Source organism: Artemia sp. Qi Xiang Cuo, chromosome 9, assembly GCF_049724085.1.
Source record: "Artemia sp. Qi Xiang Cuo chromosome 9, ASM4972408v1, whole genome shotgun sequence".
Classification (NCBI taxonomy): Eukaryota; Metazoa; Arthropoda; class Branchiopoda; order Anostraca; family Artemiidae; genus Artemia; species Artemia sp. Qi Xiang Cuo.
This window is the reverse complement of record NC_142802.1, coordinates 33998261-34025921: the sequence shown is the minus strand read 5'-3', so window position 1 is coordinate 34025921 and position 27661 is coordinate 33998261. Positions and strand designations below refer to the sequence as shown.

General features: G+C 34.9%; 1 protein-coding gene across 1 annotated transcript in view; it reads right to left on the bottom strand.

Annotated features, from left to right (window-relative positions):
* Positions 1–359: 359 nt before the first annotated feature.
* Positions 360–27661, bottom strand: part of LOC148948590 (acetylcholine receptor subunit beta-like 2) — a 39144-nt gene continuing 11842 nt past the window's right edge. Inside the window, exons 3-5 of the mRNA XM_089094000.1 lie at positions 18301–18425; positions 9068–9180; positions 360–690 (exon numbers count right to left, since the gene is read on the bottom strand). Coding sequence (XP_088950126.1) covers positions 469–690; positions 9068–9180; positions 18301–18425 — 460 coding nt within the window. The 3' untranslated portion in view covers positions 360–468. The remainder of the gene's footprint in view (positions 691–9067; positions 9181–18300; positions 18426–27661) is intronic.

Genomic DNA, 27661 nt, shown 5'->3' with positions numbered 1-27661 from the left:
GGCTGGTAAATTGTCATTTCGAAGGCAAAGATTCGAATAAGAATCTAATGTAATGACTTTATTTTCCTGACAAGTCGAGAGCAGAATCATCTCCACCAAGGAGATTTTTCTTATACGCTAAAAGAAATAACAAGGAGGGGAAATCATAGATTCTGTAGCAATCAACAACACACTCATTCGTTAGTATTTCTTGAAAGCGAATACATGTCATTTCCAATAGAACTGGTTTCCCTTTCAGATATCTTCAGAACTTAATTCCTTTTTAATAAGTTTAGAGGAATTTTTTTGGAAATCCTTTGCAAAATCACCCAGATCGTTTAAAAACCTAAGTCAATTACCATAATAAAAACTTTCAAAAACCATATTCACGTGTATTAGTACAATAATCTAGTTTTAAAACATTTCCAGTATAGTCGAAAGCTTCATTTTCCAGTCGGAAGGGTAGAGTTACTAATTCTATCACTAAGGTTAATCTGATAGAAGCGAAAACTGTCGAGGAGCGTTGTACTGTGGTGGCTTGAATACCCCAAATTGGATTGTAGATAATTTTTGATCTATTGGCTGAGTTGTGTCACGTAGAGACGGGGCAAGCAGTACAATTACGATCGTTCCCAGAAAGCAGGCTATTGTAAACACCCAAAGGAAAAATCGATCCAGCACTGTGGCTACATATTTCCAGTCTTCAACGACCTAAAAAAGAAACAATTTCAAGTTATCACAGGGACGGAGGGGGGGGGATAGAAATTAATCTGTTTTAAACTGGCACTCCAAGTGAGTTTTTTGGGGGAAGTGGGGTCAAACTATGGGAATGGTCTTTTTACAGCCATTAAAGAGCATTTTTCTGGAAAAAATTTCATTTCAGGAAGAGGTTCCACCTTCAATTTAACAATGGATGTTGGGACCCCATTCGACTGTAGGAATCCATCTTTTGGACAGCGAAGGGGTTTGGATCAAACTACGGACAAAATTTTTACAACCGAGGCTTAAATAGTCGAGGATTTAAATTTTTGTAAACTTTTTCCGCTTTGAGAGGAGGCCTCATCTTCCCTCAGAACATTTCAATCTACTATTTCTACTATCTTCATGATCACCATTCAATTCAGTATATAAGGTAACCCTGCTGTACCGGTTTGAAGCTAACATCTAGCTAGCATCTAGATGTTAGCTAGTCTGAAGTTAGCATCTTTTCCCAGAAGAAAGATGACGAATGTGGGTTTTTATTATTATTATTGTTATTAGTATTTTTCCAGGGGTATTCGCATCAAACCAATGATCCTGAAACATTGGAATAAGGCTCATTCGAAAAAAAGATCAGTATTTTAGTTCTTTTATTGGGTAGCCAAAAGGATCGAACAACAAGAAAGTGGTATTTTCTGCCGTTTTGTGGCACCAAACAATGATTTTGCCCTAAAGAAGACGACATTGCTATAAATTGAAAATTCTGATATTACCAATACATTTGAAGTGTCAAAAAACTTCATGTTGAGCCTCCCAGTTTCAGAGGTAGTAATGCCGCGCGACGGTGCATTCGTTACTTAAAAGTCAAGATAAACAGTCCATACAAGTCTATACAATATAAATGGTTAACATAGACATTTATTTTAATTCATTTAACCAAGTTGATCACTCGATTCCTCATAAGATTGTATTCAATGATCCATAATTTTTCATCAGCTATTATGAAGGAGGGGTGTTTCGTCATTAAACAGGCAAGGGGGCTCGGTGTAGAAAAGACTGCGTGAAGAAGAAAAAAATATTAGGTTAGAAGAATAGCATCGTCACAATCTTCGACGCCAACAAGGTGTGGCACAAAACCAAATACAAACGTACGAAGATGCCATGAACTACGTAAGTGGTACCTATAAGCCATTGTGACCCTTCAACATTACTTGTATTCACTTTGGAGGCCTACATTTTTCCGAGGAAAGAGTAGCAAACGAAGGTAAAACTCATGGAGATTGCTGCTTGCAAGGTCAAATTTAATTGACATTACCACAATTTCCAAAAGAATTGGTTAGCCTTTTTTAGGACATCATTACCTCTCTAAAGAGCTACACAAACTCAAAATTTGAACTCATGTTTGGCTCTAGTATCGCTCAACGTAAGCGATGATCGAATCATCAATAATCATAACGTTCTTAGTTTTAAAGTAGCGGGCCAAATTTATCTCAAAGTCAATTTAGCGGCACATCCATCAATAACCACAGAAGATGATTTTAAACGACCTAAATATGGCGAAACGACTTTTTAGACCCTAATGAAGCTGTTGAAGAGCACCTAGAGCGTCCTTAAAATTATGGAATCTCTTGGAATCTAATGAATTTGTTGGATTAAATATTGGGAGACACAAACAACTATGCCAAAGGTTAGGAGAAAATGCGACAAGTGGAGGATGATGTAAAACAACTTTCTGCTTCACTGGGACTACAGCCTCCAAAAGTGCAGCTCATTTTTACTGTACCAGATATTATCGATTATAGATGGTTTAACCTTCCTGCATGCCATAAAGTATGCGTGATGCTTTCTCATAGTGCCAACCACAGTTTTCCGTCAAATGAAATAGTTTTAAAATTTTGTGGCAAAAATCTTGTCAATTCAAAAATACCGACCATCGTGAGGAGCCCTTTTCCTACCCATTGTCTTCTCTTGCTTAAACATCAAGATGGAAGTAAATATAACACTTAAAACACCTTGTGCAAGTCGTCCACAACAAGCACAGCTTGAATCAGCAAGATATCGTATCGCTTTTCGACCTGAACATGCCAAAAGCCGTTCTCTGCAAGCTGTTATACACAACTTGCGTCGGATCGGTTTTAATTCTTTGCATTTCAGTGGAAGATTTTTTCAACAATGTCGTGTCGATACTGATATTCGTGTTTAGTGTGATCGCATCCAACAGATAAAACTCAACCAGAAAATTATTATGGCCGAAGACCACGCTGGTGTTACATGACTTCAGTAGTATCCCCTTTTAAGGATCCAAGATGCCCATAGGAAAGCATCTGACGACGCCCTGGCTTCCGACGACACACTGGAAGACAAAGCCCTGGATTCCTGTGACAGACTTGTTTTTAAATGGACCAACAATACAACCGGTCATGAGATCAGGTGTTAGTTACGCTACATGGAAACCAAGAGACGCAGGTGTATGTTACATTATAGAGAATGTTCACATCGGGTTGCTACGTAATTGGAGCTGAGGATTGAATGTTTACTTTGTATTTTATTTAATAGGGAATTTTTTATAAGACATTTAAATGTTACGTCATAGGGAATGTTTAGTTACGCAAATGTTACTTAATAGTACATGTTAGAGTCCAAAAGTCAAGCAAGGGAATTTTATTAAGACATGTGTCTTCAGAGCCCGTGGGGCACCCCGCTTTTAACTGAGCACGGCACACACATGGAAGTTACGTAAAGACAGCGCCAAGAGAGAAACTTTATTAAGACATTCTTTCCCAAGAAGTTTTCCAAGACGTTTTCAACATTCGTTTAGTTCTTATGTAATAGCGAATGTTTACTTTGGATGTTATTTAATAGGGAATATTTTCTAAGAAATGTAAATGTTACGTCATAGGGAATGTTTAGTTATGCAAATGTTACCTAACAGGATATTTTAGGGTCCAATAGTCGAGCCGGAGAATGTTATTAGGACATGTTTCTTCAAAGCCAGTGGGGACCCCCGCTTGTAACTGAGCATGGCACCCACATGGGTGTTACTGCAATGACAGCACCAAGAAGAGGAACTATATTAGGACATTTTTTTTTCTAAGACGTTTTTCAAGGCGTTTTTCAATATTTATATAGTTCTTACGTAAAAGGGAATGTTCACTTTGGATTTTCTTTCATAGAGAATATTTTCTAAGAGATGTAAATGTTACGTCATAGCAAATGTTTAGTAATGCAAATGTTACCTAATAGGACATGTTAGAGTCCGATAGTCAAGCAGGGGAATTTCACTAAGATATATTTTTTCAGAGCCCTTGAGGGACCCCCGCTTGTAACTCAGCACGGCAAACACATGGGTGTTACATAATGACAGCGCTAAGCAGGGAAATTTTATTAAGACATTTTTTCAAAGATGTCTTCCAAGACTTTTTCAAAATTTCTTTAGTTCTTATATAGTAGGGAATGTTTACAGATGGCACATTCTATCGATACCTATTTCTTCACAACCCAAAGGGGACCCCCGCTTGTCACTGAGGACAACACTTACGTGGGCGTTACGTAATGACAGCACCAAGCAGAGGAATTTTATTAAGACATTTTTTTAAGACATTTTTTCAAGACATTTTAAGAGACTTCAAGACATTTCTTTTCAAGACGTTTCAAGACGCTTCAAGATGTTTCAAGACGTTTCTAAGACATTTTTCTTCAAGATGTTCCAAGACATATCAAGACTTTTGTCCAAAACGTTTTTCAACACTTCTTAGTTCTTACGTAATAGGAAATGTTTACGGATGACACATTCTAACATAACCTGCTTCTTCAGAGCCTGTGGGGGCCCCTGCTTTTAACTGAGCACGGTACACACATGAGCGTTACGTAATGACAGCGCCAAGCAGAGAAATTTTATTAAGACATTTTTTCCAAGACGTTTTTCAAGACGTTTTTCAAGACATTTCAAGACTTTTTCCTTGACATTTTTCAACATTTCTTTAGTTCTTATGTAATGAGGACTATTTACGAATGACGCATTCTAACGTAACCTCTTTCTTCAGATCTCTTGGAGGATCCTCGATCCTTCATTTCTGATTTAATTTTTTTTCAATACATTTTTTACTGGGGGCCATTATATTCCAATAATTTTCATCCTCATTAGAACTCGAAAGGCCATTTCCATCTATTGGAACAGTGCCCTAGACACCTGAACCAGCAATTTATTTCTAACATTATGGTTTGGCTAATACATTCTAGGAAATAACCCTTGCACGGAAGGAGAGGCCCTTTTTTTCACGCATGCTAGAATGACGACTGCGTTTTCACTACGGCTGTGATATTTGACACGCAGAGGGGGGAAAACGATTAATAGAAATTTGCTATCACCTGCTCATTAAGTAATGCTTTTCGAGGGTATTACCAGATAATATTGCGGCTTGCTACTAGCTCATTTTTTTAGTAATAAAAGCTAGAGTAGCTAAAATACGCTTAAATTGTGCAAAAGTTTACATATTGACAGTGAAACTGAACTTTAAAGAAACAACCGTTAATATAGCTAAAAGACAGACATTTGGAAAGGTTGCAGCATATGTGTATATGACATTTCAAACACATGAACTACTAAAAATGCATTTGCAAAGAAGAATTTTCGCATGACCGTGCTGTTTATCAAAGAGACTCCAATAATCATCGAGTTACTCATAATAAACGTCATGTCACCATTTATAATCCTCATATGCCCAAAAAACATTAATGTCACATCAATCTCAAATTTAATGGCAATATAGGTCCGGTAAGTTATATCTGTAAATTCATCTACAAAAGACACGATTGCGCTTCAATAAAGATTGTCGAAAATCAACGGTGCTTGGTTTACAATGAATGAGGCACCTTCTAAAAAGTACGTTGCATTGCACCAACTGAAGCATGCTGGTGACTATTTAGTTACGATATCCAAAAAAGAGTAATGTTCAGCGTTCAAATATTCCTTTAATTGGACATTACCAAATGCAAGATATAAGCCAAGCCCAAGAAGATTTGATAGATATTGTACAACACGGCTCAATCTTGGAAGCGTATATTCGACACAACAAGGCACTAAAACAAATGAAAAACCAGGAATTTCTTTATTATTGAGCACTGTTTGGACACTTTAAATAGAATGGAAAATCTAGCACAAGGGAACAGCGAATCCTTCAATAGCGTGCCATTCGTCAAATTCACAACATAAATTTTGTGGCTCATCCGAGTGCTTCTAATTGCGTTTATTTCTCTATCACATCATGAGTGCGATAGGCTTTGAAGATCTCAAAACTATGAATAACATTCTTTAAGCCACATAGCCTACAAACAAGCATGTCTGCCTCATGGCCTTGAATTTGACGATAAACAGCGGTTTGATGCCCTAGAAGAATTGGCACTGTCCAAAATGCTTTCTGTAATGCAAATACTCTTTGCAAAGATTCTTGGTTTTAGAAATCCATCCGATCCAAAAAGTTTTTGGGAAATATTGCAAAATCAGTTGTCAGAAGATTTTATTTGGCAAGGATGAAGAATTAATGTATGTGAAGATACTGCAATTAAGTGTGCTTATCCTACTATTGCATCCAAGTTAAATACAATGACAATAGAAGGCTAAAATTTTAGTTTTTGGGTGGAACAGTATGGCATGGACACACTTCTAGTCAGAAGTGTGTCCTTGGACTACTTTCTAGTTAGTCAGCTACCATTGGAGATATTATGTATTGGCTTCTGCAAGGAAAACAGCTTTAAATTGTAGATAAAGTTTTACAGGAGGTCAATGATCATAATTATGTTAGACAAAAATGTTTTTTTTTTTAGATGGACCAGGCGGTACAGGTAAAATATTTGTTTGTAAACCTTGTATCATATTCTGTTTGGTGAAAATCTCGAAATAAAATGTACGTTTTATACAGGAATAGCATTGACCTTATTTCTGTTCAAACTAACAACACATAAGATTTTTGGCTTGAAAGTTCCACTTTCCTCAGGTTCAATTTCCAGCATAAGACCTGGTTAAAACAAAGCCTTAGAATTAGCTCAAGTAGAAGTTTTCTTAGTTGAAGGAGCACCGATGTTACCGAAGTATGGCTTAAAAATATGGATTAGTTGTTGCGGTCCATTGCAAACCCAAAGATGCCATTTGGAGGGAAAATTTTTGTCACTGGAGGTGATTTCCGACAGTTTTTATCAGTTCAGCTCCGAAGTAACCGCAGTGAAACACTTGAATTGTCTATAAAAAAAGGTCGTCTTTGAAAGTAATTCAAACAAATTTCCTTAGAAAAAAATATGCTGGTCGATCCTGAACAGGAAGTATGTGTAAAGTACATCATGGACTTCAGAAATAGAAATCTTCCCAAAAATGACTTTAATGAAATCGATTTACCGGGAGATATAATTTCTAGTGGTAATTTAATTGAGGAAGTATTTGGAGAATGTTTGTCAAATCAAAGTTTCTACTTAATGAAGGATAGTACTATTTTAGCTTCAATCGACAAAGAAGGCAGTAAAGCAAACGTGAAGATTATCCATTGCCTCCCAAGAGAATACAAATCTTATAAAAATTATAATCTGTGAAAAATAAAAAAAGAGGAATCGAATTTATGCCAGAAGTCCCAATTTAAATTGATATTGCAGATTTACCACCCCATTACTTAGGCTAACAATAAAAAATACAATAGTTATGCTTTTGCGTAACTTAGATATTTCAAAAAAAAAATGTATATTACAACCTGCCTTATTGTTACTGAGTAATGTAACAATATATTTAATGCGAATATTATTACAGGGGAAAACCAGGAAACGAAGTTCACATTTCTCGAGTGACGCTCAACTCTAGTAAAGGTCAACTTGGTTGTACTGTTCAACGAAGTCAAATTTCATTTTGACCCGCATTTGCTATTACTATACATAATTCGCAAGGCCAAATTATTGAATTTGTTGGCATCGACCTCCGTACTCCTGTCTATAGTCATGATATGTTATATGTGGCATTTTCTCGTGTTAAAATACATCGTAGCTTAAAAGTTCTGCTACCACCCGAAAATAAACGACGAGCATATAATGTTGTATGGAAGGCAGAACTAACAACTGCCAACAAAACATATTGTTGTTAGAATTATATTTTTTTAATTAATTAAACCATTAATAGTAGCGTAAATTCGTGTTAACAGATTTTTTTCGAAATCAATTGCATTGATTTTGTTTCTTAAAACTGACATATTGGCATTTTTGGCCACAAGAACGATCTAATTAGGTGACGACTTTAAGGAAGAATACGTATTTTTCCCAGGGTGGTTGTATGGAAATTATGGTAACCCCATGACATATATATATATATATATATATATATATATATATATATATATATATATATATATATATATATATATATATATATTTTTTATATATATATATATATATATATATATATATATATATATATATATATATATATATATATATATATATATATATATATATATATATATATATATATATATATATATATATATATATATATATATATATATATATATATATATATATATATATATATATATATATATATATATATATATATATATATATTCACTGTTACTCTTTACTTTCATTGCGAAAAACTAACTTTTTTAATTGTGAATAAACTTTAAAATCTGAAATCATCTTCCAAAAAATAAAATATGTTAATCCAAAAATTTTACTAAAATATTTTTTCATTCAAGGAAGAAATAACCTTCCCAAATTTTACCAAAGGCATAGGCTACATTTTACTCCTTGAAGTAAGAATTTAACTTGCTAGAAAGTGAAATTTCTATTTTGTAATAAATCCTCATCGTGGTCACTAAGAACGATCTTAATTAAAGCAAATTTGTAATTTTGTTAAACCTGTAAATAATATTTCTACTTTCAAATTCACTAAACAAAATTTCTATTTTCATCTTTTATGGTATCATACAATCTTCAAAATTACGATAATCTTTAGAAACGTTTGGCTAAACCTTAGCACACAACATTCAACAAGATCTCCAAAAATGCCCTTTCCTATGTGCTTCTCTTATTCAATATGGAATTCTACAATATCTAGAAAAAAGTCTCCGTATCCTTATGAAATTTAAGATGATTCCTATGGAACCATTTGATATTCCCAAATACGAGCTCCCTTTCCAAAAAAATACGGGAAATCATTTTCTTTTTTCTTGTGAGGAAGAGGATAAGCTTCTTGGGCTCCTCTAAAATTCAATTTGTGTACCTTTAAGTAAGAAATGTTATCATCTAGTTCAAAGGGGGAATTTCGGTCGACTATGTTGCATCCTGTAATGGTCTCCAATGAGTATCGTAAACTAATTACGTCCATGGCCTTGTGAAATGTAAACAGTATTTTTACCTCGAGATCCTTATCAGCATTTCTCATATGGTTAGCAATATACATAACTCCTCGCAGTGCATTTCTTATCTCCGGTGGAAGATCCTCATCTGGCCGGAATGAGATACACTCTTCTGCAACATAAAGACATAGTTTTATAAGGAAACACCGCCCTGTGAAAGAAAAATGGAAGAAAAGGTTTCAAAATGTATATTTTATAGACAGAGAACTATCTTCATTGCCATTACATTAGGAGATGAGTAAAAGTATCTATGTGAGTGAATCTAAAATTAATTCTAAGAAAATACAGTAAAGGAGTTTTTATCAAGGTTGCAGCAGTAGCTGCAACATAGGAAAGAGTGAACCACAGCCCGCAGTAACAAAAATTTGAAAAACACGTTTTGAACATAAACTATTTAATGAGAAAAAATCCCCATCTGACAAAGATTCAGGAATAGTAACCATTATTTCGGTTAATCTTAAAAGTAAAAGTTTATTGCGGAAACAAATTTATGGTGATTTAGCAAAAAAAAAGCCTAAACCCCTCAAAAAGGTCGTCAGATAAAGATAAAAATTAAACCATGAGAATCAGCAAGGCAGAAAACCATGTAGAGGATGATTACTGTCTTCTACTTTGAAAAACAAGGGAAATCACTTTTTTTGCATGGGTAGTACTGATCCTCTACCAGGGCTAGCGGGTTACCAGAAGATCATAGAAAGATGTTCAATTGCTCATTCGAACTGAAATTAAAAGTTCTAGCGCCCTTTTTAAGTGACAAAAAAAATAGGAAGGTAGCTAGCCCCCTCCCCCCAGCTCCAACCCCTTAAGTTGTCCGGTCAAAAGTTCGAGATATTTATTTTGTTCAACATAGTTTAACAGTCCAGTCCAATAGCCATGCTTCTGGTGATAACATGAACAATCAATAGACTAAATTATCATACCTGGTAGTTTATATCAATGCAAGGAAAATAACGTGGGATTAAGATAAGATAGGATACCGTGTATTTCAAGCCAAAATGTGGCCATGTACACAAATAACATAAAAGATTAACAAATTACAGCAGTCGACACAATAATAATAATAAATAAAAATAAAATAAACACTACTCTCTTCTTTTTGTAAAAAACTCATCAAGATGTCTTCCCACTAGGCAAATAAAGTGTGACGACGTACTTTTCAAGGCATCAGGAAGCAGCACTCCATCATTCCCAAATAAATTTTCCCTTACCCCCAAATGACCTCGACAACGACTCAGACAATGCTCCAAATTCTCCTCCTCTTCTTGGCAAAGAGGGCAAGCAAACCTACCGTCCAGGACACTTTTCCTCCTCCCAAAACCTTTCAATCTCGAACGAGTCGGAAGGCAATTAGATCATAGCTGCATCCAATATGTAAGGTATCTAGACGGTAAATTTAACTTAAAGTAAAATTCGTGACCATATATTATCTTAACCTCTTTATGATACCATTTAAATTATATCACCATTTAAAGCGAGGATGGGTTTGGTGGGTTAGAATCTGGCTAACCCACCAAATTTAAAAAGTGGGCGCTTTGAAACTTTTGGAGTGAATTGAAATAAGTTTTTAAGAGGAGTATTCTAAGGATATAATCCTTGTTTCTCCTTGGACTGCCCGTATACCAAAAAATAAGTTAATACCAAATAAGCGTATATCAAATACCCATAATGAAAGAAAGGCTAAGATGAATAAACTACTTTTTACGGATGAAGGTTGCAAGACTGCCAAAGACTTTGCTCTTGCGCGATAAATCTAGGATCAAAGAAAAAGAAGGTCATCACCAAACAGGGTGGCAAGAAGTCATAAGAAAGGTTTAAAAGAAATTGAAGTTTAATTGGAGGGGGGTAAAGAGAAAGGCTTTGAATAGATTGGGTCGGAGATGGACTCACATTCCTGGAAAACTTGGGGTTTGGGGAATTTTCAACGATTAAGTACAATTCCAGCTTAAGAAAAAAAAAAATTAAAATAAAGCTATTGTTGCCTCAAAAAACACAATTTCTAATTCTGACCTTTCATCCAGCGTGTAGGGGTAATTATTTTATAGAGTGAAGAGAAAGCTTTAAAGACTTAGGAGTTAAATTTCAAATAGAGCGAAAAGAAAAAACTCAAACTTTTTGTGAGGGACTCTTCTTAGGTATGTCAGGGTTTTTAGTATCATGAATTAACTAAAAACAAAAGAAAGCTAAAAATATATGTTAGTACATAAAAGATGTTTGCAAAGGAGGGGGGGCTCCGTACGAGCTTTTTGTGCGCTAATGGTCAAAATCCACTTTATAATTGGACATAAGATTACATAATATAGCTTGTAAAAAAAAACAAGTGGAAGCGAATGTTACAGGGGCTAAATTCACAAATATAAGGGAGGAAATATAGAATACTATTTAAGCTGAAGAAAGGAGCGACACGGCTCAATAGTAACGGAAACTCTAAAAAACAGAATTTTGATATCAATATATATATATATATATATATATATATATATATATATATATATATATATATATATATAAGTAGTAAGCGCCCAATTAGTTAAAAATTACATTCAAACTTACGCCTGAGGCATAGATATGTGTGTATATTTTTAACTAATTGGGGTTACCAGGGTCATTTAATACCGGTCCTATTAAGGACAAGTTTTTCTGACGTAGATTTCTAGTTCATGATATACAAGTTTGTTTTTTTAGGTTAAATCAGTGGTCATTCATCTGTAAGTTGATTAGTAGGTTTGTTTTTTTTTAAACTTTGCTATTCGTTTAATGGGTTTAATTAATAGAACGAGTAATTTTTTTGAAAAGGGTAATTACTTATTATGTTTACGAGATTTGCGAATTTTTTTGCGAAAAGGTATTTGCGTAAAGGTATTGCGATGGTTAAGAATGCCTCACGGGTGAAACTCCCCTTTTTCGAAAATCAGGCTCCCTGTTTTCAAAACCTCTTTTTCTTCTGAGGCTTGGAGCATTTGGTGGCTAGATATTAAACGTAATGAAATTTATATAATTGCAATCTGCATAAAAACCTAATTCCTGTCAATTGTTATCAAAATTCCATTTTTGAAGTTTCGCTTACTATTGAGTCGTATCCCCCAACGCCACCTATGAAAAGATTCTTTTAAAAGAAACACTTCAAATTGAAAAAAGAAACCATAGGCAAATAATCTTTGTGTATTATCACTTGTGTATTATACAATACACATTCATTCCATCTCCTCCAAAACACTTTTCGGTCATTTCTTGTTAAAATTATCCAAACGGTAATTACCCCTTTTTTTTCTCCACCTTCAAATGTTCCTTTAGTCATTGCCCAGTTAACATTAAGATGTAAATTGAGTAAGCCTCTCGAAATAACAAACCAAACCAGTTGTTCCCACAAAAGGATTTTCGTTATTAATTAGAAAAAAAAACACTTTTTCCACAAAATAATTTTTTAAAAGAAAAGTAAAAAACTCCATTAAACAAAAAATTAGCAAAAATAACATAAAATAATCTATCAATCGTGAAACTGTCAAAAATCAGCATCGATAAATAAATGAAGCCCAAAATGAACAGAAATTACAATAATTAACTGAGTCAAACTCAAAACGAGCAGAAATGACTCTAATTAGTCTATTGCGTAAGGAACAACACTGCTGAATCTGAAGGTCTGATTTACATTCAGATTTATTGACTTTTTGGGGGGTGTTTCTCCCTTTTTCGAAAATCAGGCTCCCTGTTTTCAGAATCCCTTTTTCTTCTGAGGCTTGGAGCATTTGGTGGATAGATATTAAAAGTAATGAAATTTTTATAATTGCAATCTGCATAAAAACCCAATTCTTGTCAATTGTTATCAAAATTCCATTTTTGAGTTTTGGTTACAATTGAGCTAAGTCGCTCCTTCATTACAATTTAACACTATGAACTATTTGATAAAACTTATTGGGCTAACGTCCTATTTTTAATTACTCCTGTGGCAAGACGAAATTTTTGAAGCACAATTCATTCTGTTAAAGCTTAGTATTTTTGAGCATTATTATGAGAATCCTACGGGAGAGGAATCTGTATCTTGGGGATTAAAAGTAATTAGAACTTCTTCTCATCAGATTCAAAAGCTTAATAGCCCAATCTTATGTGACTCAAATTTCTCTATACAGTGCTAACGTGTATCTGTTGAAATAATTCAAGTCCAGTTTCAGAATTCCTATCAAGTCGAACAGTAAAGCAAAAACAAAAAGAAAAAAAAAACCTAATTTTAAACAGTTTTTTGGGAAACAAGGTGAAAGTAATGTGCAACTCGTATAAATGAAACCTGAAGCGAACAAAAACTATAATAATTAACCGAGTCAATCTCAAAACTAGCAGAAATTAACATAAGTTGGACGCTAAACTCCATTTGCCTTCCAAAGACACGAACAAACTTTGCACTTTACTGAAAAAATACGGATGGTTTTACTTTTACGCCTTTAATAATTCGAATGACATTAACATTTTGATTACTAAAGGTTTTATTGACGTTACGTGCATATTAATTGGAATTTAACACCTAAACGCACTTGCAAAAATCACTGCACTGGTGTTTTGGATTTGCCAAGATTTAAATGTTATGAGTGATAACATTTTTGTGTTTGTGCTAACGAACTGTAAGTAAGGAACTAAACGACTCAATAGTAACTGAAACTCTAAAAACCAATATCCCTACTTCGGAAGTTTTAAGCTCCTATCTGCAAAAATGTGGAATTAATTTCTTGAAGTAATTGATACTTAATGAAGAAAAAGGTGAAAATTATAGGTTTTATGAAATTGATCATAACACTTAAATCATTCTATCAGATACATTGGCACTTTAAGATGAAATTTGACTCGCATATGCTTGTGGGTATTAAGCGTTTACAAAACTCCTGGTTAATACAAAAAATCGCGAAGACTAAAAAGTTCAACTTCCATTCTGAATTTTCTCAATGAAAATGAAATAAGTTATTGATCAATTCTATTTTCCCAAAATAATATCAAATTTTCCACTTCAGTTTAAAAAAATTCTAGTTAGTCTGAACTTGATTGTCTGAAAAGTTTTTTCTTTTTTTTGGGGGGGGGGAGATACACGATGGGCTGAAACAAAAGCAGAACTTTTAAAATCACAACAACAAACTCCTATCTGTAAAAATGTGGAATTAATTTCTTGAAGTAATTGATACTTAATGAAGAAAAAGGTGAAAATTATAGGTTTTATGAAATTGATCATAAGACTTAAATTATTCTATCAGATACATTGGCACTTTAAGATGAAATTTGACTCGCATATGCCTGTGGGTATTAAGCGTTTACAAAACTCCTGGTTAATACAAAAAATCGCGAAGACTAAAAAGTTCAACTTCCATTCTGAATTTTCTCAATGAAAATGAAATAAGTTATTGATCAATTCTATTTTCCCAAAATAATATCAAATTTTCCACTTCAGTTTAAAAAAATTCTAGTTAGGCTGAACTTGATTGTCTGAAAAGTTTTTTTTTTTGGGGGGGAAACATGATGGTCTGAAACAAACGCAGAACTTTTAAAATAAAAAAAAATGAATATCATTAAATAATTCCATTGTTTTTTTTTTGTTTTTTTTTTTAGCGTAAAGCTGATAGAACATTAACAATTATAATTTAGCTACTTTTAGCCATCTTGGAAAGGGGTTAGCTTAGGAATAAACTGACAATGCACATTCACTTATATTTTTCAGTAAAGTGCAAATTTTGTTCTGGTCTTGGGAAGGCATAGGGGTTTCGCGCCCAACTTGCAATTAACGCGCCAAATGTTAATTTCTGCTCGTTTTGAGTCTGACTCGGTTAATTAGAAACCACTGTTTGCAATCCATTTCTCCGTTGAGAGGACTTGTTTGACTAGTTTCTTTTATCATCTATCTTGCGTGGCTTACAGCTGATAGAACATTACCAATTCTACTTTAGATACTTTTGGCTATCCTGGAAAGGGGTTAGGTTAGGAAAATGAAACTTTCAGGAATGGGTCTACAGGCTAAACAATTCATGATAAAAAAAAGATAGTTTCATTTTTAAGGTTAATTTAGAAGAGGTTATGTGCGCTGAGGCTTAGGATAGTAGCGGACATCCTACTGTAGGGTTCATTTAATTTTATTTCCACAAACTAGAGTTTACAGTCAAAACCCCTTATTAGCTCAGATTTTACGGAAATAGTTTATTTTTTCGATCCAAAATGAACTTAAGTTTCACATTTGAACCAGAGACTTGTATTTTTCATAATCTTCTTGCAAAAAACTAGAGTTTCTGAAAAGATATAATAAAACCTTAAAAAGTATTATAATGGAGGCTCAGAGCCATGGGCGCGCCCGGTGCCCTTTGGGAGCCCAGAGAACCTTTGAGGACCCGGGGTTTCCTTGGGGGTGTGGATGGGGGGATCGGAGCCCTTTGGGGTTGCGTTAATGGACCTCACAACACTGTTCAAATGGAACATGTGTATTATAACGACCACAGAGTAACTTCGCTAATACTTGGGTGGGGGGGAGGGGATCGGAGCCCTTTGGGGTTGTGGTAGGGGACCTCACAACACTGTTCAAATGGAACTTGTGTATTATAACGACCACAGAGTTTCATCTTCAATTCCTTTTCTAAAATCATCTTTTAAATCATCTTTTGAATTGTCTCTAACTGTTTCACCGAAATAATTCCTTCAAATAATAATTTGTTCTGAAAAGATATGATAATGCCTTAAAAAGTATTATAATGGGGGCTCAGGAGCCTTTGAGGCGCCGGGGCCCTTTGGGGTTGTGGTAATGGACATCACAACACTGTTCAAATGGAACATGTGTATTATAACGACCACAGAGTAACTTCGCTAATACATGGGTGGGGGTGGGGGGATCGGAGCCCTTTGGGGGTGTGGTAGGGGACCTCACAACACTGTTCAAATGGAACTTGTGTATTATAACGACCACAGAGTTTCATCTTCAATTCCTTTTCTAAAATCATCTTTTAAATCATCTTTTGAATTGTCTCTAACTGTTTCACCCGAATAAATCCCTAAAATAATAAATTGTTCTGAGAAGACAAGATACTGCCTTAAAAAGTATTATAATGGGAACTCAGGAGCCTTTGGGGCTCCGGGGGGCCTTTTGGGAGCCCAGAGAGCCTTTCTGTAACTGAACTCTTGTGCAACTCAACCTTCCATGCAACCCATCCCCCTAAAAACATTTTTCAGCCATTTCTCGTTAAATTGACAATACTCTCCAAAACATCACTTGTGCATTATACAGTACATAATCATGGCATCTCCTCCAATTCGCAAATCCCATTACCCCTTTTTTTGCAAAGGTTAATCAAACATCTCCGATTGTAAAAGCATTAAAAAATTTTCCAATCACTAATTACCCCTTTTTTGCAAATGCAACCTGTTTGGTACGGGGGCGTCGTAAAAGTATAAGGTAACAAAAAAATAATTGCATAACAGCGAAACAAGACATGCTGGTTTTGGTTTATCTCTAAAAAAAAGACATGTATATACCTTGAATTAGAAATTGCGTAAATCTCTTGGCAAAGATGTAATGACCTGTAGAATAGGACTACGAGAAAAACCTGTTTGGTACGGGGGCGTCGTAGAAATGGAACTTCTTACCCTACTACCGGCTAGTATCTTCTACGTTATATTTGATGTTCTCAGAATGGTTACGTTCTATTGATGTCACCTCTATCTAAACCCGCATTTCTACTCAAGTAACTTAGGATTGGCTAGTATGGTAGAGAGTATAAAAGCTGCAGAAATTAATTAAAACCCAAAGCCTTTTCAACCAATAAAGAAAACTCAACTAATAAAGACAAAAAAAAGGCTTTTATTCAGTTTTAGATGCTCCTAGTTCACTGTTTAATCAAATTCAACTAGCCGAAAAAGCCAACAACCGAAAAAAAAAGAAACGAGCAAAATCAAAAGCTATTTTATAAGTTAAAATTTGACCAGTAAGATTTTGACCAGGTTAGCAATAAAAAAAAATTAATATCGTTGCTATCATTAATTAAATAAAAAAATAAGTTTCTTTTTAACTGCAAGCAAGGAGCGACATTAAAACTTAAAATGAACAGAAATTATTCCGTGTATAAAAGGGGATGTCCCCTCCTCAACGCCTCGCTCTTTACGCTAACGTTTGACTTTCTCACAACTCTACTTTTCAAAACAATAAAAACCTTTAGCGTAAGGAGCTAGGTGTTGAGGAGGGAATATCCTCTTTCATATACAGAATAATTTCTATTCGTTTTTAAGTTTTAATGTCGCTCCTTACTTTCAGTAAAAAAAAAAAAAAATTGAACATTTTTGAATTAATGCAGGTTTTGATTTTGGCTCACCGTAGATGAAAAAACTAAAACCTCAATTGAAACCTGGTCAATACCTCGCTCTTTGCGCTAAACTTCGAATTTTGTTCCAATTCCTTAAGAATGATCGCTGAATCACAAAAGGCTTAATTAGAATAAATAGCTTTTATTAAAGTACTACAAAAAACCTTAGCATAAAGAGCGAGCTATTGACAAGGGGGCGAACCCCCTCATATACGTAATAATTTCTGTTCGTTTTAAATTTTAATGCTGCTCGTCACTTTCAGCTCAAAAAACTTGTTTTTTCATTTAATTTCTGATCGTTTTTTAAATAATGCTAGAAAATCCGGCACTCCCTTCACGGAAAATTGTCTTCCCCAATGAAAAATTTCTCCATGGAGAGATCCTACCACGTAAAACAAATAACACGCATCCGTGATCTTTCTTCTGGCAAAAAAATACAAAATTCCCCAGTTTTGCAGATATGAGCTTGAAACCTATACAGTAGGGTTTTTTGAAACGTTGAATCTGATGGTATAAATTTCACTTTTGAAAATAAGGCAACATTTCTCAGGCTCGTAACTTTTGATGGGTAAAACTAACATTGATGAATCTTATATAATTAAAATCAGAATAAAACTCCGGTCCTTTTGATGTATCTATTGGTATCAAAATTCCATTTTTTAGAGTTTCGGTTACTATTGAGCCGGTTCGCTCCTTACTTACAATTCGTTACCACGAACTGTTTGATAGGTTTTTCGAGTAAAAGTACTGCTACATGGCCTGAACTTTGTTTCGTCACTGATGACCAGTGATCACACATATGTCGTCGCTTTTTTTTTTTCTCGTTTTTGGGGGAGCTGAAATCGTATTTAACGGAAAAAGCAAGAGACAAATCAGCCGATAGAAAAAAAAGATATTTTCTTTATAATAGAACACATTACCTGTAAGTCTGCTGTCGTAAGTTGGCAAAGAGTTGATTTCACTTCTTTTCATAGAATTGTCACAACTGAAAGTCTCTTTTGAAGAGAAGTTCATTACAAGATTGGATTCTTTAGTTGGTTGGGAACTACATGAAAAAAAAAACAATTTAGTGAATAACCTTTGCAAAATATATTGCACCTCCAGCCTCCATTTACCCTGGTGAGGATACCCGTATCCTAAATAGTTTTTTTTTGAGAATTTCAAAATTACTATATTTTTCCTGAGTAGTTTATGTGTTAGTGTTTGGTTTTGTTTTTTCGTTGTTTTTTTTTTAATTTTCTTCTAACAGCTGCGGCCCCTCAAGTAATACGGAAAGGAAGAGTGGTACATGCACTTGAAAAAAAAATTACTTCAAACAGTTTTACTTTTTAGTATACTAATTAAAGAATCAAAATACTGATTATGCTTGATGCTTGAGGCTTCTTTTAATTTGGTCTTACCGTATTGGTAGTTTCTTTGTTTTGCATTCTCTTAATGGACATTTGAAGCAAATTTGGTTCTATTAGAGCTTGTCATAGCCTTTAGGAAATAAATATTATCTTATCTGGTCATTTCAATAAAATACACATATCAGAATATTTGCTAAGTTTAATTTAATTTCACTAGTATAATATGACCGTTTACCATGCGATAACATTGACAATATTTTTCAGTAAAAAGCTAAAATGTACTTATGTTGAATTTATGCACTAGTGTGACTAATTTTCTCCACTATATCACGTGGCAGGGGCACCTTTTTATCTAAAGTAGTAAACCACAACTAAACTATATACGGTTGGGAATACTTTTTTATCAAAAGTAGAAAGAACCACAAGCAAAGAATAATGTAGACATAAAAAACAATGTAATAAAACCGACCAAGATCGAAATATAAAACTAAAGGTCCTTACTGTATCCCATGACAGACATTAATATTAATTCATTTAATGGCGAGGTGGACCCACACACTCTGGGTCGAGGCTTAGGCCGCCCTGGTCTATTGCCTTCACACACACCCCAAAAAAATATTATATGGTGGATTGAAATATGTATTTGGCTCCCCCATCCTTATCATATACTTTTCAGCTGCCGGACTCCTCCTTCCCCTACTATGTCCTCCAGCTTAACACTCAACTCATAAAAAAATCTCCAGTCGATGTCTGCTTCTCGTTGGACATTCTCTTATCAGAGGTCCTCTTGTTTCCACGGCTATCTTAAATTTTTGGCAAAATTGGGGAATCAGCTGTTGCAATACGGGCAAGGTGCTTCCCAAAATCTCTAATTCATGTTATGGCTTCAGTCATCATTCTTATCTCCGAAGGTTTTTTTTTAGTCAAAGTACGTGTTTAGTCAGCATGGGATTAAGCCTCGGAAGAACTTCCTTTGTTACATTACATCCCACCTTCCGATGCCAATGCTGTTCCGCTCTTCCAATACCCCACCTCCTTATCTTCGCTTTCAAGCAGCTCTGAGAGATGAGAATGAAAGATTTTGGTCTATGGTCGATCAGTGATATACCAGCCTTAGCTGCTTCTTCTGAAATCTAAGTATCTTCAATCCCCAAGTACCCAGGGACCCACATCAGAATATTTATATTTCCTTTGGATGCTATACTATTCAGTGCTACAAAACATTCCAAATTCCTTTTTACAGGTTTTTACAATAGGGTACGTATTTCTACATGGATTAAATATACATACATTCCAATTCATTAAGTGATGCATATATAATACTCATGGCAATTTCAGACGCTGCGACAGGAATAATCATTAGGTATAAGTAGTAGAGCATTATTGGCGGTGGCGGTGCCTGTATTAGTCATGGTATGAGTGGTTGCGGCTGTTGTTTTCGCAATAAAAGTAGTGGTAGTAATAATAAGGTTGAAACCTTCTGTAAATACCTACAATAAATAATTGCTTAGCAAGCTTAGCGTAGCAAGTTCATCTTTATACTGAAATCGAGCTATGAACCCTCTGTTTGAAATGGGTTATTTACTTGAGTCTACATCAATGCTCCTAAAGCTTCACGCTTCTTGTCGCTTCTAGAAGCATATTTCTCAATGGTTTTGAACATTTTGATGAAAACTGATACTGAAATTTTGATTCAAACCATTGGGACACAAAAAGGGTGTTTAGATTCCATTTCCTTTGGATTGAAGGGCACCAGGTCTCTGAATTTAACATCGAATAACTACATTCCCAGCTTTCTACGACCCCCTGTTCCGCATGATAAGGCAAAAACAAAATGGGAGACACATTTTTCCTTGTTAAGTCTAATAAACAATGTTGCCAGTACCACCAATTCCATAAATTAAACTAGCCAGTTTCAAACTCGAGCGAAGAGTCTCGTGGAATTTTAATTTTTTGGATTAATAAAGGAAGAAAGACCATAGTTTACAGTATATCCTAGAGTATTAAGTAAATAGTCGTTCGTGTTTATTTTCTTTTTTCTTCTTTTTTTCTTTTTTTTTTCAAGTTACAAATAAAAAAGCTTGATTTTAATAGGATTTTGATTGTAAAATTAAAATGTATTGTTCAACATGCATTAGTTGTATACCTTAAAAGTGCCAGTAATAATTTATCTCCTGAGATTTTACATTTTGTATTGGTATACTCACACTATTAGAAAAAAACAACCCTTAAGCAATTATAAATTTTCTTCAGTATTCCATCAAAATTAGTTGAGCTTTACAAACTACACTTTTTTGGAATAACGGATCAATTCCTGAAAATCAAGGATTTTTTGCATTTAAAATGAACTATAACCTTCCAAAACATTAATAAAAGCTTGTCCAAAAGTGATTGTCCACCCTTGGTAGGTATCCCCAAAAAGTGATCGTTTACCCTACTGTTTAATTAATTAACTTCTAAAATTTTGTTTTAACTCACACAAAATGACATAGGTAACACTTCTGGAGCAATTTTGTCGACTAAATCAGGAAATTTTTACTACGTAGGTAGGCTATTCCATATTCTGCTAACATATGCCTATGCTTGTCTATCCAAAGCACTCCATGCTTGTAATTGATGAATACTTAGCCAAAATTAGCACATTCATCTACAGCCACTCTTTTATTCTATCTAATAGGGACATCAATATTGAAATCTTTTAAGGACTGACAAAGAAAATAATAAGATGATGATTATTTACGTCAGTAGTAATCAATGTAATACTTTGCATAAAGCTATAGGAATCTCCATGTTATTTGCTTGAAGCTATAGGAATCTCCATGTTATTTGCCGAGACAATGGATTTGCTTGCCTTATGTTCCTTGGTGTCTTTCCAGAGCATGTACATATGGATTTGGGTGGATTATGATCCCCCCCATGTTATTCTAGAAGCTTATGTTCCTTCCTATGCTATTACAAGGGCTTATGTTCCCTCCCATGCTATTTTAAGGGCTTATGTTCCCTTCCATGCTATTCTATGTTCCCTCCCATGTTATTCTAAGGGTTTATGTTCTCTTCCATGCTATTCTATGTTCCTTCCATTGTTATTCTATGATAACCTCTACACGTGATTAAACACGTTATGAAACTATGTGCTATTTGCTTATGTCCCGTGGGTACCATTCCAAACGAGTGGGGATTCCCCGCCTGTTCCTAAACATTGCAAAAAAGATAACAGTATGAACGGGGATTCCCCGCACAAATTTGTTTCAACTCCAAGTTTTTTTTTCAACCAGTGTTTTTTTTCGAGCTGACACCTGTTTTTTAGGCAGCCAATCAGAGAGCGGAGGTTACTCCATATACGATAACTTGATTTGTGTTTGGTATTTGAATAAAAGGAATGATTTTCATTACAATTTATATTAGTAAGAGAATTGAATTCAAAGAGAATAGTTTATTCGAATTTTGGAGGGAAAACCAAAAATACTCAGAAACGAAAACAAATGGGACCTGCCTCAAGGGGAAGGCTCAGAGGCCCTTCGTTCCCCCATTTCTGAGGGCAGGGGAGGGGGGGTCAATTTTGGATGGAAAACCAAAAATACTCAAAATCGAGAATAAATGGGATCTGCCTCAAGGAGAAGGCTCAGAGGCCCCTCCTTCTCCCATTTCTGAGGGCAGGGCAGGGGGGGGGGTCAATTTTGGAGGGAAAACCAAAAATGCTCAGAATCGAGAATAAACGGGATCTGCCTCAAGGGGAAGGCTCAGCGGCCCCTCCTTCCCCCATTTCTGAGGACAGGGGAGGGGGGGGGGTCAATTTTGGAGGGAAAACCAAAAATACTCAGAATAGAAAATAAATGGGATCTGCCTCAAGGGCAAGGCTCAGAAGCCCCTCCTTCCCCCATTTGTGAGGGCAGGGGAGGGGGGGGGGGGGTCAATTATGGAGGAGAAACAAAAATGCTCAGAATCGAAGAAAATTTCCATTCATCTTAGTTTTTAACGATGCTCCTTATTTCTAGTTGAAAATGCTTATTTTTTAATTTAATTGGGAATGAAAAGTCAAACTATAACATAAAGAACAAGGTATTTTGGAGGGGGTATCTGATGAAATAATTTAGGTCGTATGATTATTTTAATTTATTTTTTAAATTCAATAGTTTTTCAGTAAAGACACTCGATACCCTAAAAGTGTCTGATTAAAACTTTTACCTTGAGCATCGATGTTGTTAGCAGAATTTCAAAAAGGATCGTTTATGAGTGCTGGCGTATCTGATTAAACAATTTTGTTCTTATGATAAAGTTAATTTATATTTTAATTCAGTAGTTTTTTTCAGTAAGGACACTTGATATCCTAAAAGCGTTTTATTCAGACTTTTACCTCGAGGATCTAGGTAGTTAGCAGAATTTTAAAAAAGGAACTTTTATGAGGGCTGGCAATATCTGATGAAAATAATTTAGCTCGTATGATCAATTTTAATTTATTTTTTAATTCAGTGATTTTTCAGTAAGGACACTCGATATCCTAAAAATTGTTTGGATCAAACTTTTATGAGCATCGATGTTGTTAGCAGAATTTCAAAAAAGGATCGTTTATGATCCGCTTCACAGAAGTCTCAAGCGTTATAAAGATTCGGGGGGGCTAACAGGATTTACATTTTCAGCGATTTTAAATTGTAATGTTTTTCTTTTCATATTTATATACAATATTACAATGTATTTAAACATAATTTTACACTATACTTAAACAGCAGAGAACCCTATTGTAAAGGTTATAATGGATTCAGAAGCGTAAAACATCAAAAGCCGCGCTGAATCTCCATTTATACGAACAATAGTACCCCTTTCCCTCAGTCCTTAATTGTGTCATTAAGCTTTATTACGGGTTTTTTCAACAAAACTCCTGTTCATCAAAAGTTTTACTAAATATTTAAATTTTGTTAAGAATCCTAACTACAATCCAGATTCTTAAGCAGAAAAACTGAAATTTGACGTTATCAATAAATATATAATTATTGGTGCATACAATTTGGCTGCAACAGATTTTGGGGCTATGGGGTCTGCATTCTACAATACATCTTGGCTATAGACATAAGGTAAGATAATATTTATTTTCTAAAGGCTATCGCAAGCTCAAAAAGAGCTGAATTCGCTTCATTTATTCAGTAAAAGAAATAAAAACAAAGAAACGACCAAAATTGCAAACACATATTAAAAATATCAATACAGCATAAAAATGGGTGACCAAAATTTAACACAGATTGGTAAAGTATAAAAAAAAATTCATGTCCAAGAACTAAAATGAACTTTTTTTGATTAATGGCAAAATACAAAGGGGAGGGGTATAAAATGATTATAAAGATTCGGTAGGCCAGTAGTATTAAGTCAACCTATTTAAGCGGACTGGTTCACCACCATACAAGTGGCCTATCATTCCAAGCGGACAGCACCCCCACCATTGAAGTGGACCCATATTGGAGTTATTCGTTTTTCATATCCTATCAGCTTTTAACAAGAGCAGTAATATATTCATGGAAACAATTTTTCTCCAAGAAAGAAACGCTATTACTCCGAGCAGACAAATAGGAAATCATTTCAAGCGGATATTCTTATCTCAAATTCTGCGATAAGGAATTTCTCACTAGCGTTGCCAAGATTTTAATGGCTGCCCTATCCTTATGTCAAGCGAATATTTTGTTATAAAAGAACGGACGCCATCGCTTTTATTCATTAGACGAACTGAACACGATCTATTAAGATACATTCTAACAAAAGGAATTATGATAACGATGAATGCTATAGACAAGAAGTAAGTGATATATTTTTCTTGGTATGCTTAGTTGGTGATGGAATTATTTCTAATATAGTTTCAGTTTATCAAATGACACATACAGTCCCTATAGTTAGCGAATTGATTAGTTTTAAAATCACCTTACCCTACTATTGAGCGACTGAATTCAGTTCATGGAATAATTTGAACCAGGTTAAAAATGAGCTCCCCCCATTCAGGGGGGAGCTTTTAAAAAAGAGCAATTACTGGATTCTATGGGTTTGGATATTATATATAATCATTAGCTTATACAAAAGCATTTCTTACTACTAGTTATTCTAAAACTTTTCTTATAAAGTCCACGGGTTATTATTGAAACCGAGCCTTAACAAGAATAATAGTACAATATGTTCTATAAGTGTGACAGGGGCTATAACCACATTTTAAAATATTTTTCTGGTTATGAACGAGAAAAGAACATAGTTTCGTAATGAATATGAAAGGGCTCCATACCCCTCGGTAGGGTTGGGAGATGACAAGGGGGTAGCTTTTTAAGGGGGGTACATTTTTTGACGTATTTTTTCAACTTTTTTTTAAATGTCTTAAAATTTCATTAAATATAATTTTAGCCGAAAAATTACCTGTGATATTTAAAAAGTGAAAATAAGGATGATATAAGTAAGTCAGTCATGAGTTTTTGTATTAGAAAAATATTTTTTGTAGTGATGTTTTTTTTTGAATTTATAATTTTTATCTTCATCATAGAAGTTTCTATTTTCTTGAACATGGAGTCTTTCTTGAACTTAGAAATTTGAACTTAATTTTTAGAAATTTTATCATAAATGAATATTGAAACTTTTTTTATTCTAGGCCAATGATTTATCGACACTACCGAAAAGACCTAGGGATGAAGAGCCTGGCAGGTTAAATGAAACAGGCAATAACATCAATAACCAATTGAATGAATATTTTTGAGTTGGTGAGACTATTGCTCCCCAACATTGATTTAAATGCTTAATAAATGATCTTGGCCTTGTTGGTGAATTTTCATCACGATCACATGAAAACCAGGGATCGTCTAACACCCTTCTCACGACCGAAGATTTGCAAATGGAAATTAATAATGCCAACCCTTTTGTAAGTAAAAAAATAGCAATCATTTAGTCATAAGGAAATTTCCTCCTTTGAAATTTTTCAGAAAAACAAATAAAAAAAACAACGAGCTATTATGTGTGTGATCAATTTACTGCGTGAACAACGTTCTAGATGACGACAAAAAGAGAAAAAATGAAGAACAACTTTACGTTTCATTGTTAGGATCTAACGCAAGTCAAGGCGAGGAAAAAAAGTAACAATAGGAGGTCTTATTTGAGAGTTCTATCCCCCTAAGATTTTAGGTTATTAAACTGTTATTAAACATAGTGAAAATATTCATTTTTCAACTTAATAGAAGCGTGTCATACCCCCCCCCCCGCGAAAAAATTGCTTCTTATACATTTCACAGGTAGCACTTGAAAGATCTTATTAAACACACCCAAACACACGCACACACACACAAAAACACGCACACACACACACACACAGAGAGACACACGCACACGCACACACACACACAGACAAACACACACACACAAACATATAAACACACACACACTCACACCCCCACTTAAATATACACACACAAACCCACACACACACACAAAAACACCAACTACCCCAAACAAGCACACACCCCAACACCAACAAGCACACGGACACACACACTCACTGACCCACCCACACACACCGACACACAAAAACACAAACACACACACACACACACACACACACACACACACACACACACACACACACATACATACACACATACCCACATACCCACCCTCACCCACACACCCACACCCACACTCTCACACACTCACACTCACACTCATACTCACACACATTTACTTTCATACCTATACACACTCATATCTACACCCACACACATTCAAACACATACACACGCACACACACAAACACACATACACACACATACACAAACACACAAAAACATATCTACAAAGACACATAGACATAGACAGACACAGACTCACACAGAAACAAAAATATACACACACAGATACAGATCAACACAAACACACACACATAAACAGAGATACATACAGTCATAGACATACACACACACAGACACACACAGACACACACCGAGAGACACACCCACAGACGCTGACACACCCCCACCCCCACACACACCCGCTCCCAGACACATACACACAGGTAGAAATATGATGTTATTGCTGGGAGATTTTAACTCCCAGGTTGGTAGAAATAATGATAGATGGTATCCCAGCTTAGGTAAATTTGGTGTAGGAAAAGAAAACAGTAATGGATACAGACTTTTGCAATTTTGTAGGTATAACAATCTAGTTATAACCAATACGGTGTTTGGTCATAAAATGGCTCATAAGCTAACATGGTATTCACGTGATGGTAAGACAGCAAACCTTATTGATTATGTTATAGTAAATCGAAGACTGGTAGGATCAATACAAGATACTAGGGTATACAGGAGTGCTGTTATTGATGTTAAAAGTAAAGATCACCATCTAGTAGTGTCAAGGCTTAATTTAAAGCTGAAATATCGGAAGGGTAATTACCTCCCGGGAAGTTATGATGTTAGTAGACTCCAGGATGAGAATTTGAGAGAAACTTTCCAGGAACAGTTGAATACTAAACTTGAGAGTTTAAAATTTGATAATATGGAAGATGGTTGGAATAATTTTAGAAAAATAATTTGTGAAGTTGCTGAAGTTGTATTAGGGAAGAAAGCGTGAGCTGCAGCTAAGAATATTAGTGAAAAAGCTTTAAGTTTAATAGAAAGGAGAAAGGAAATGTACAAGAATTATCTGAGAGATAGATCACATGAAAACAAAAGAAATGGAAAGAAAGTGGAGAAAGTATTGAAATATGAACTAAGGAGGGGTGAAGTGGAGGCCATGGATAAAATTGCCGAGGATCTAGAAGATGCAGCTAGACGGCATAATCGTAAAATATTGTACTGGCACGTTAACAAATTGAGAGGTAGCAGTCAATCCGGACTTGTCACAGTTAAAGATAGGAATGGGGTGGCAATTAGCGATAAGACAAAAGCTAAAGCGAGATGGGCCGAACATTTTGAGAATTTGC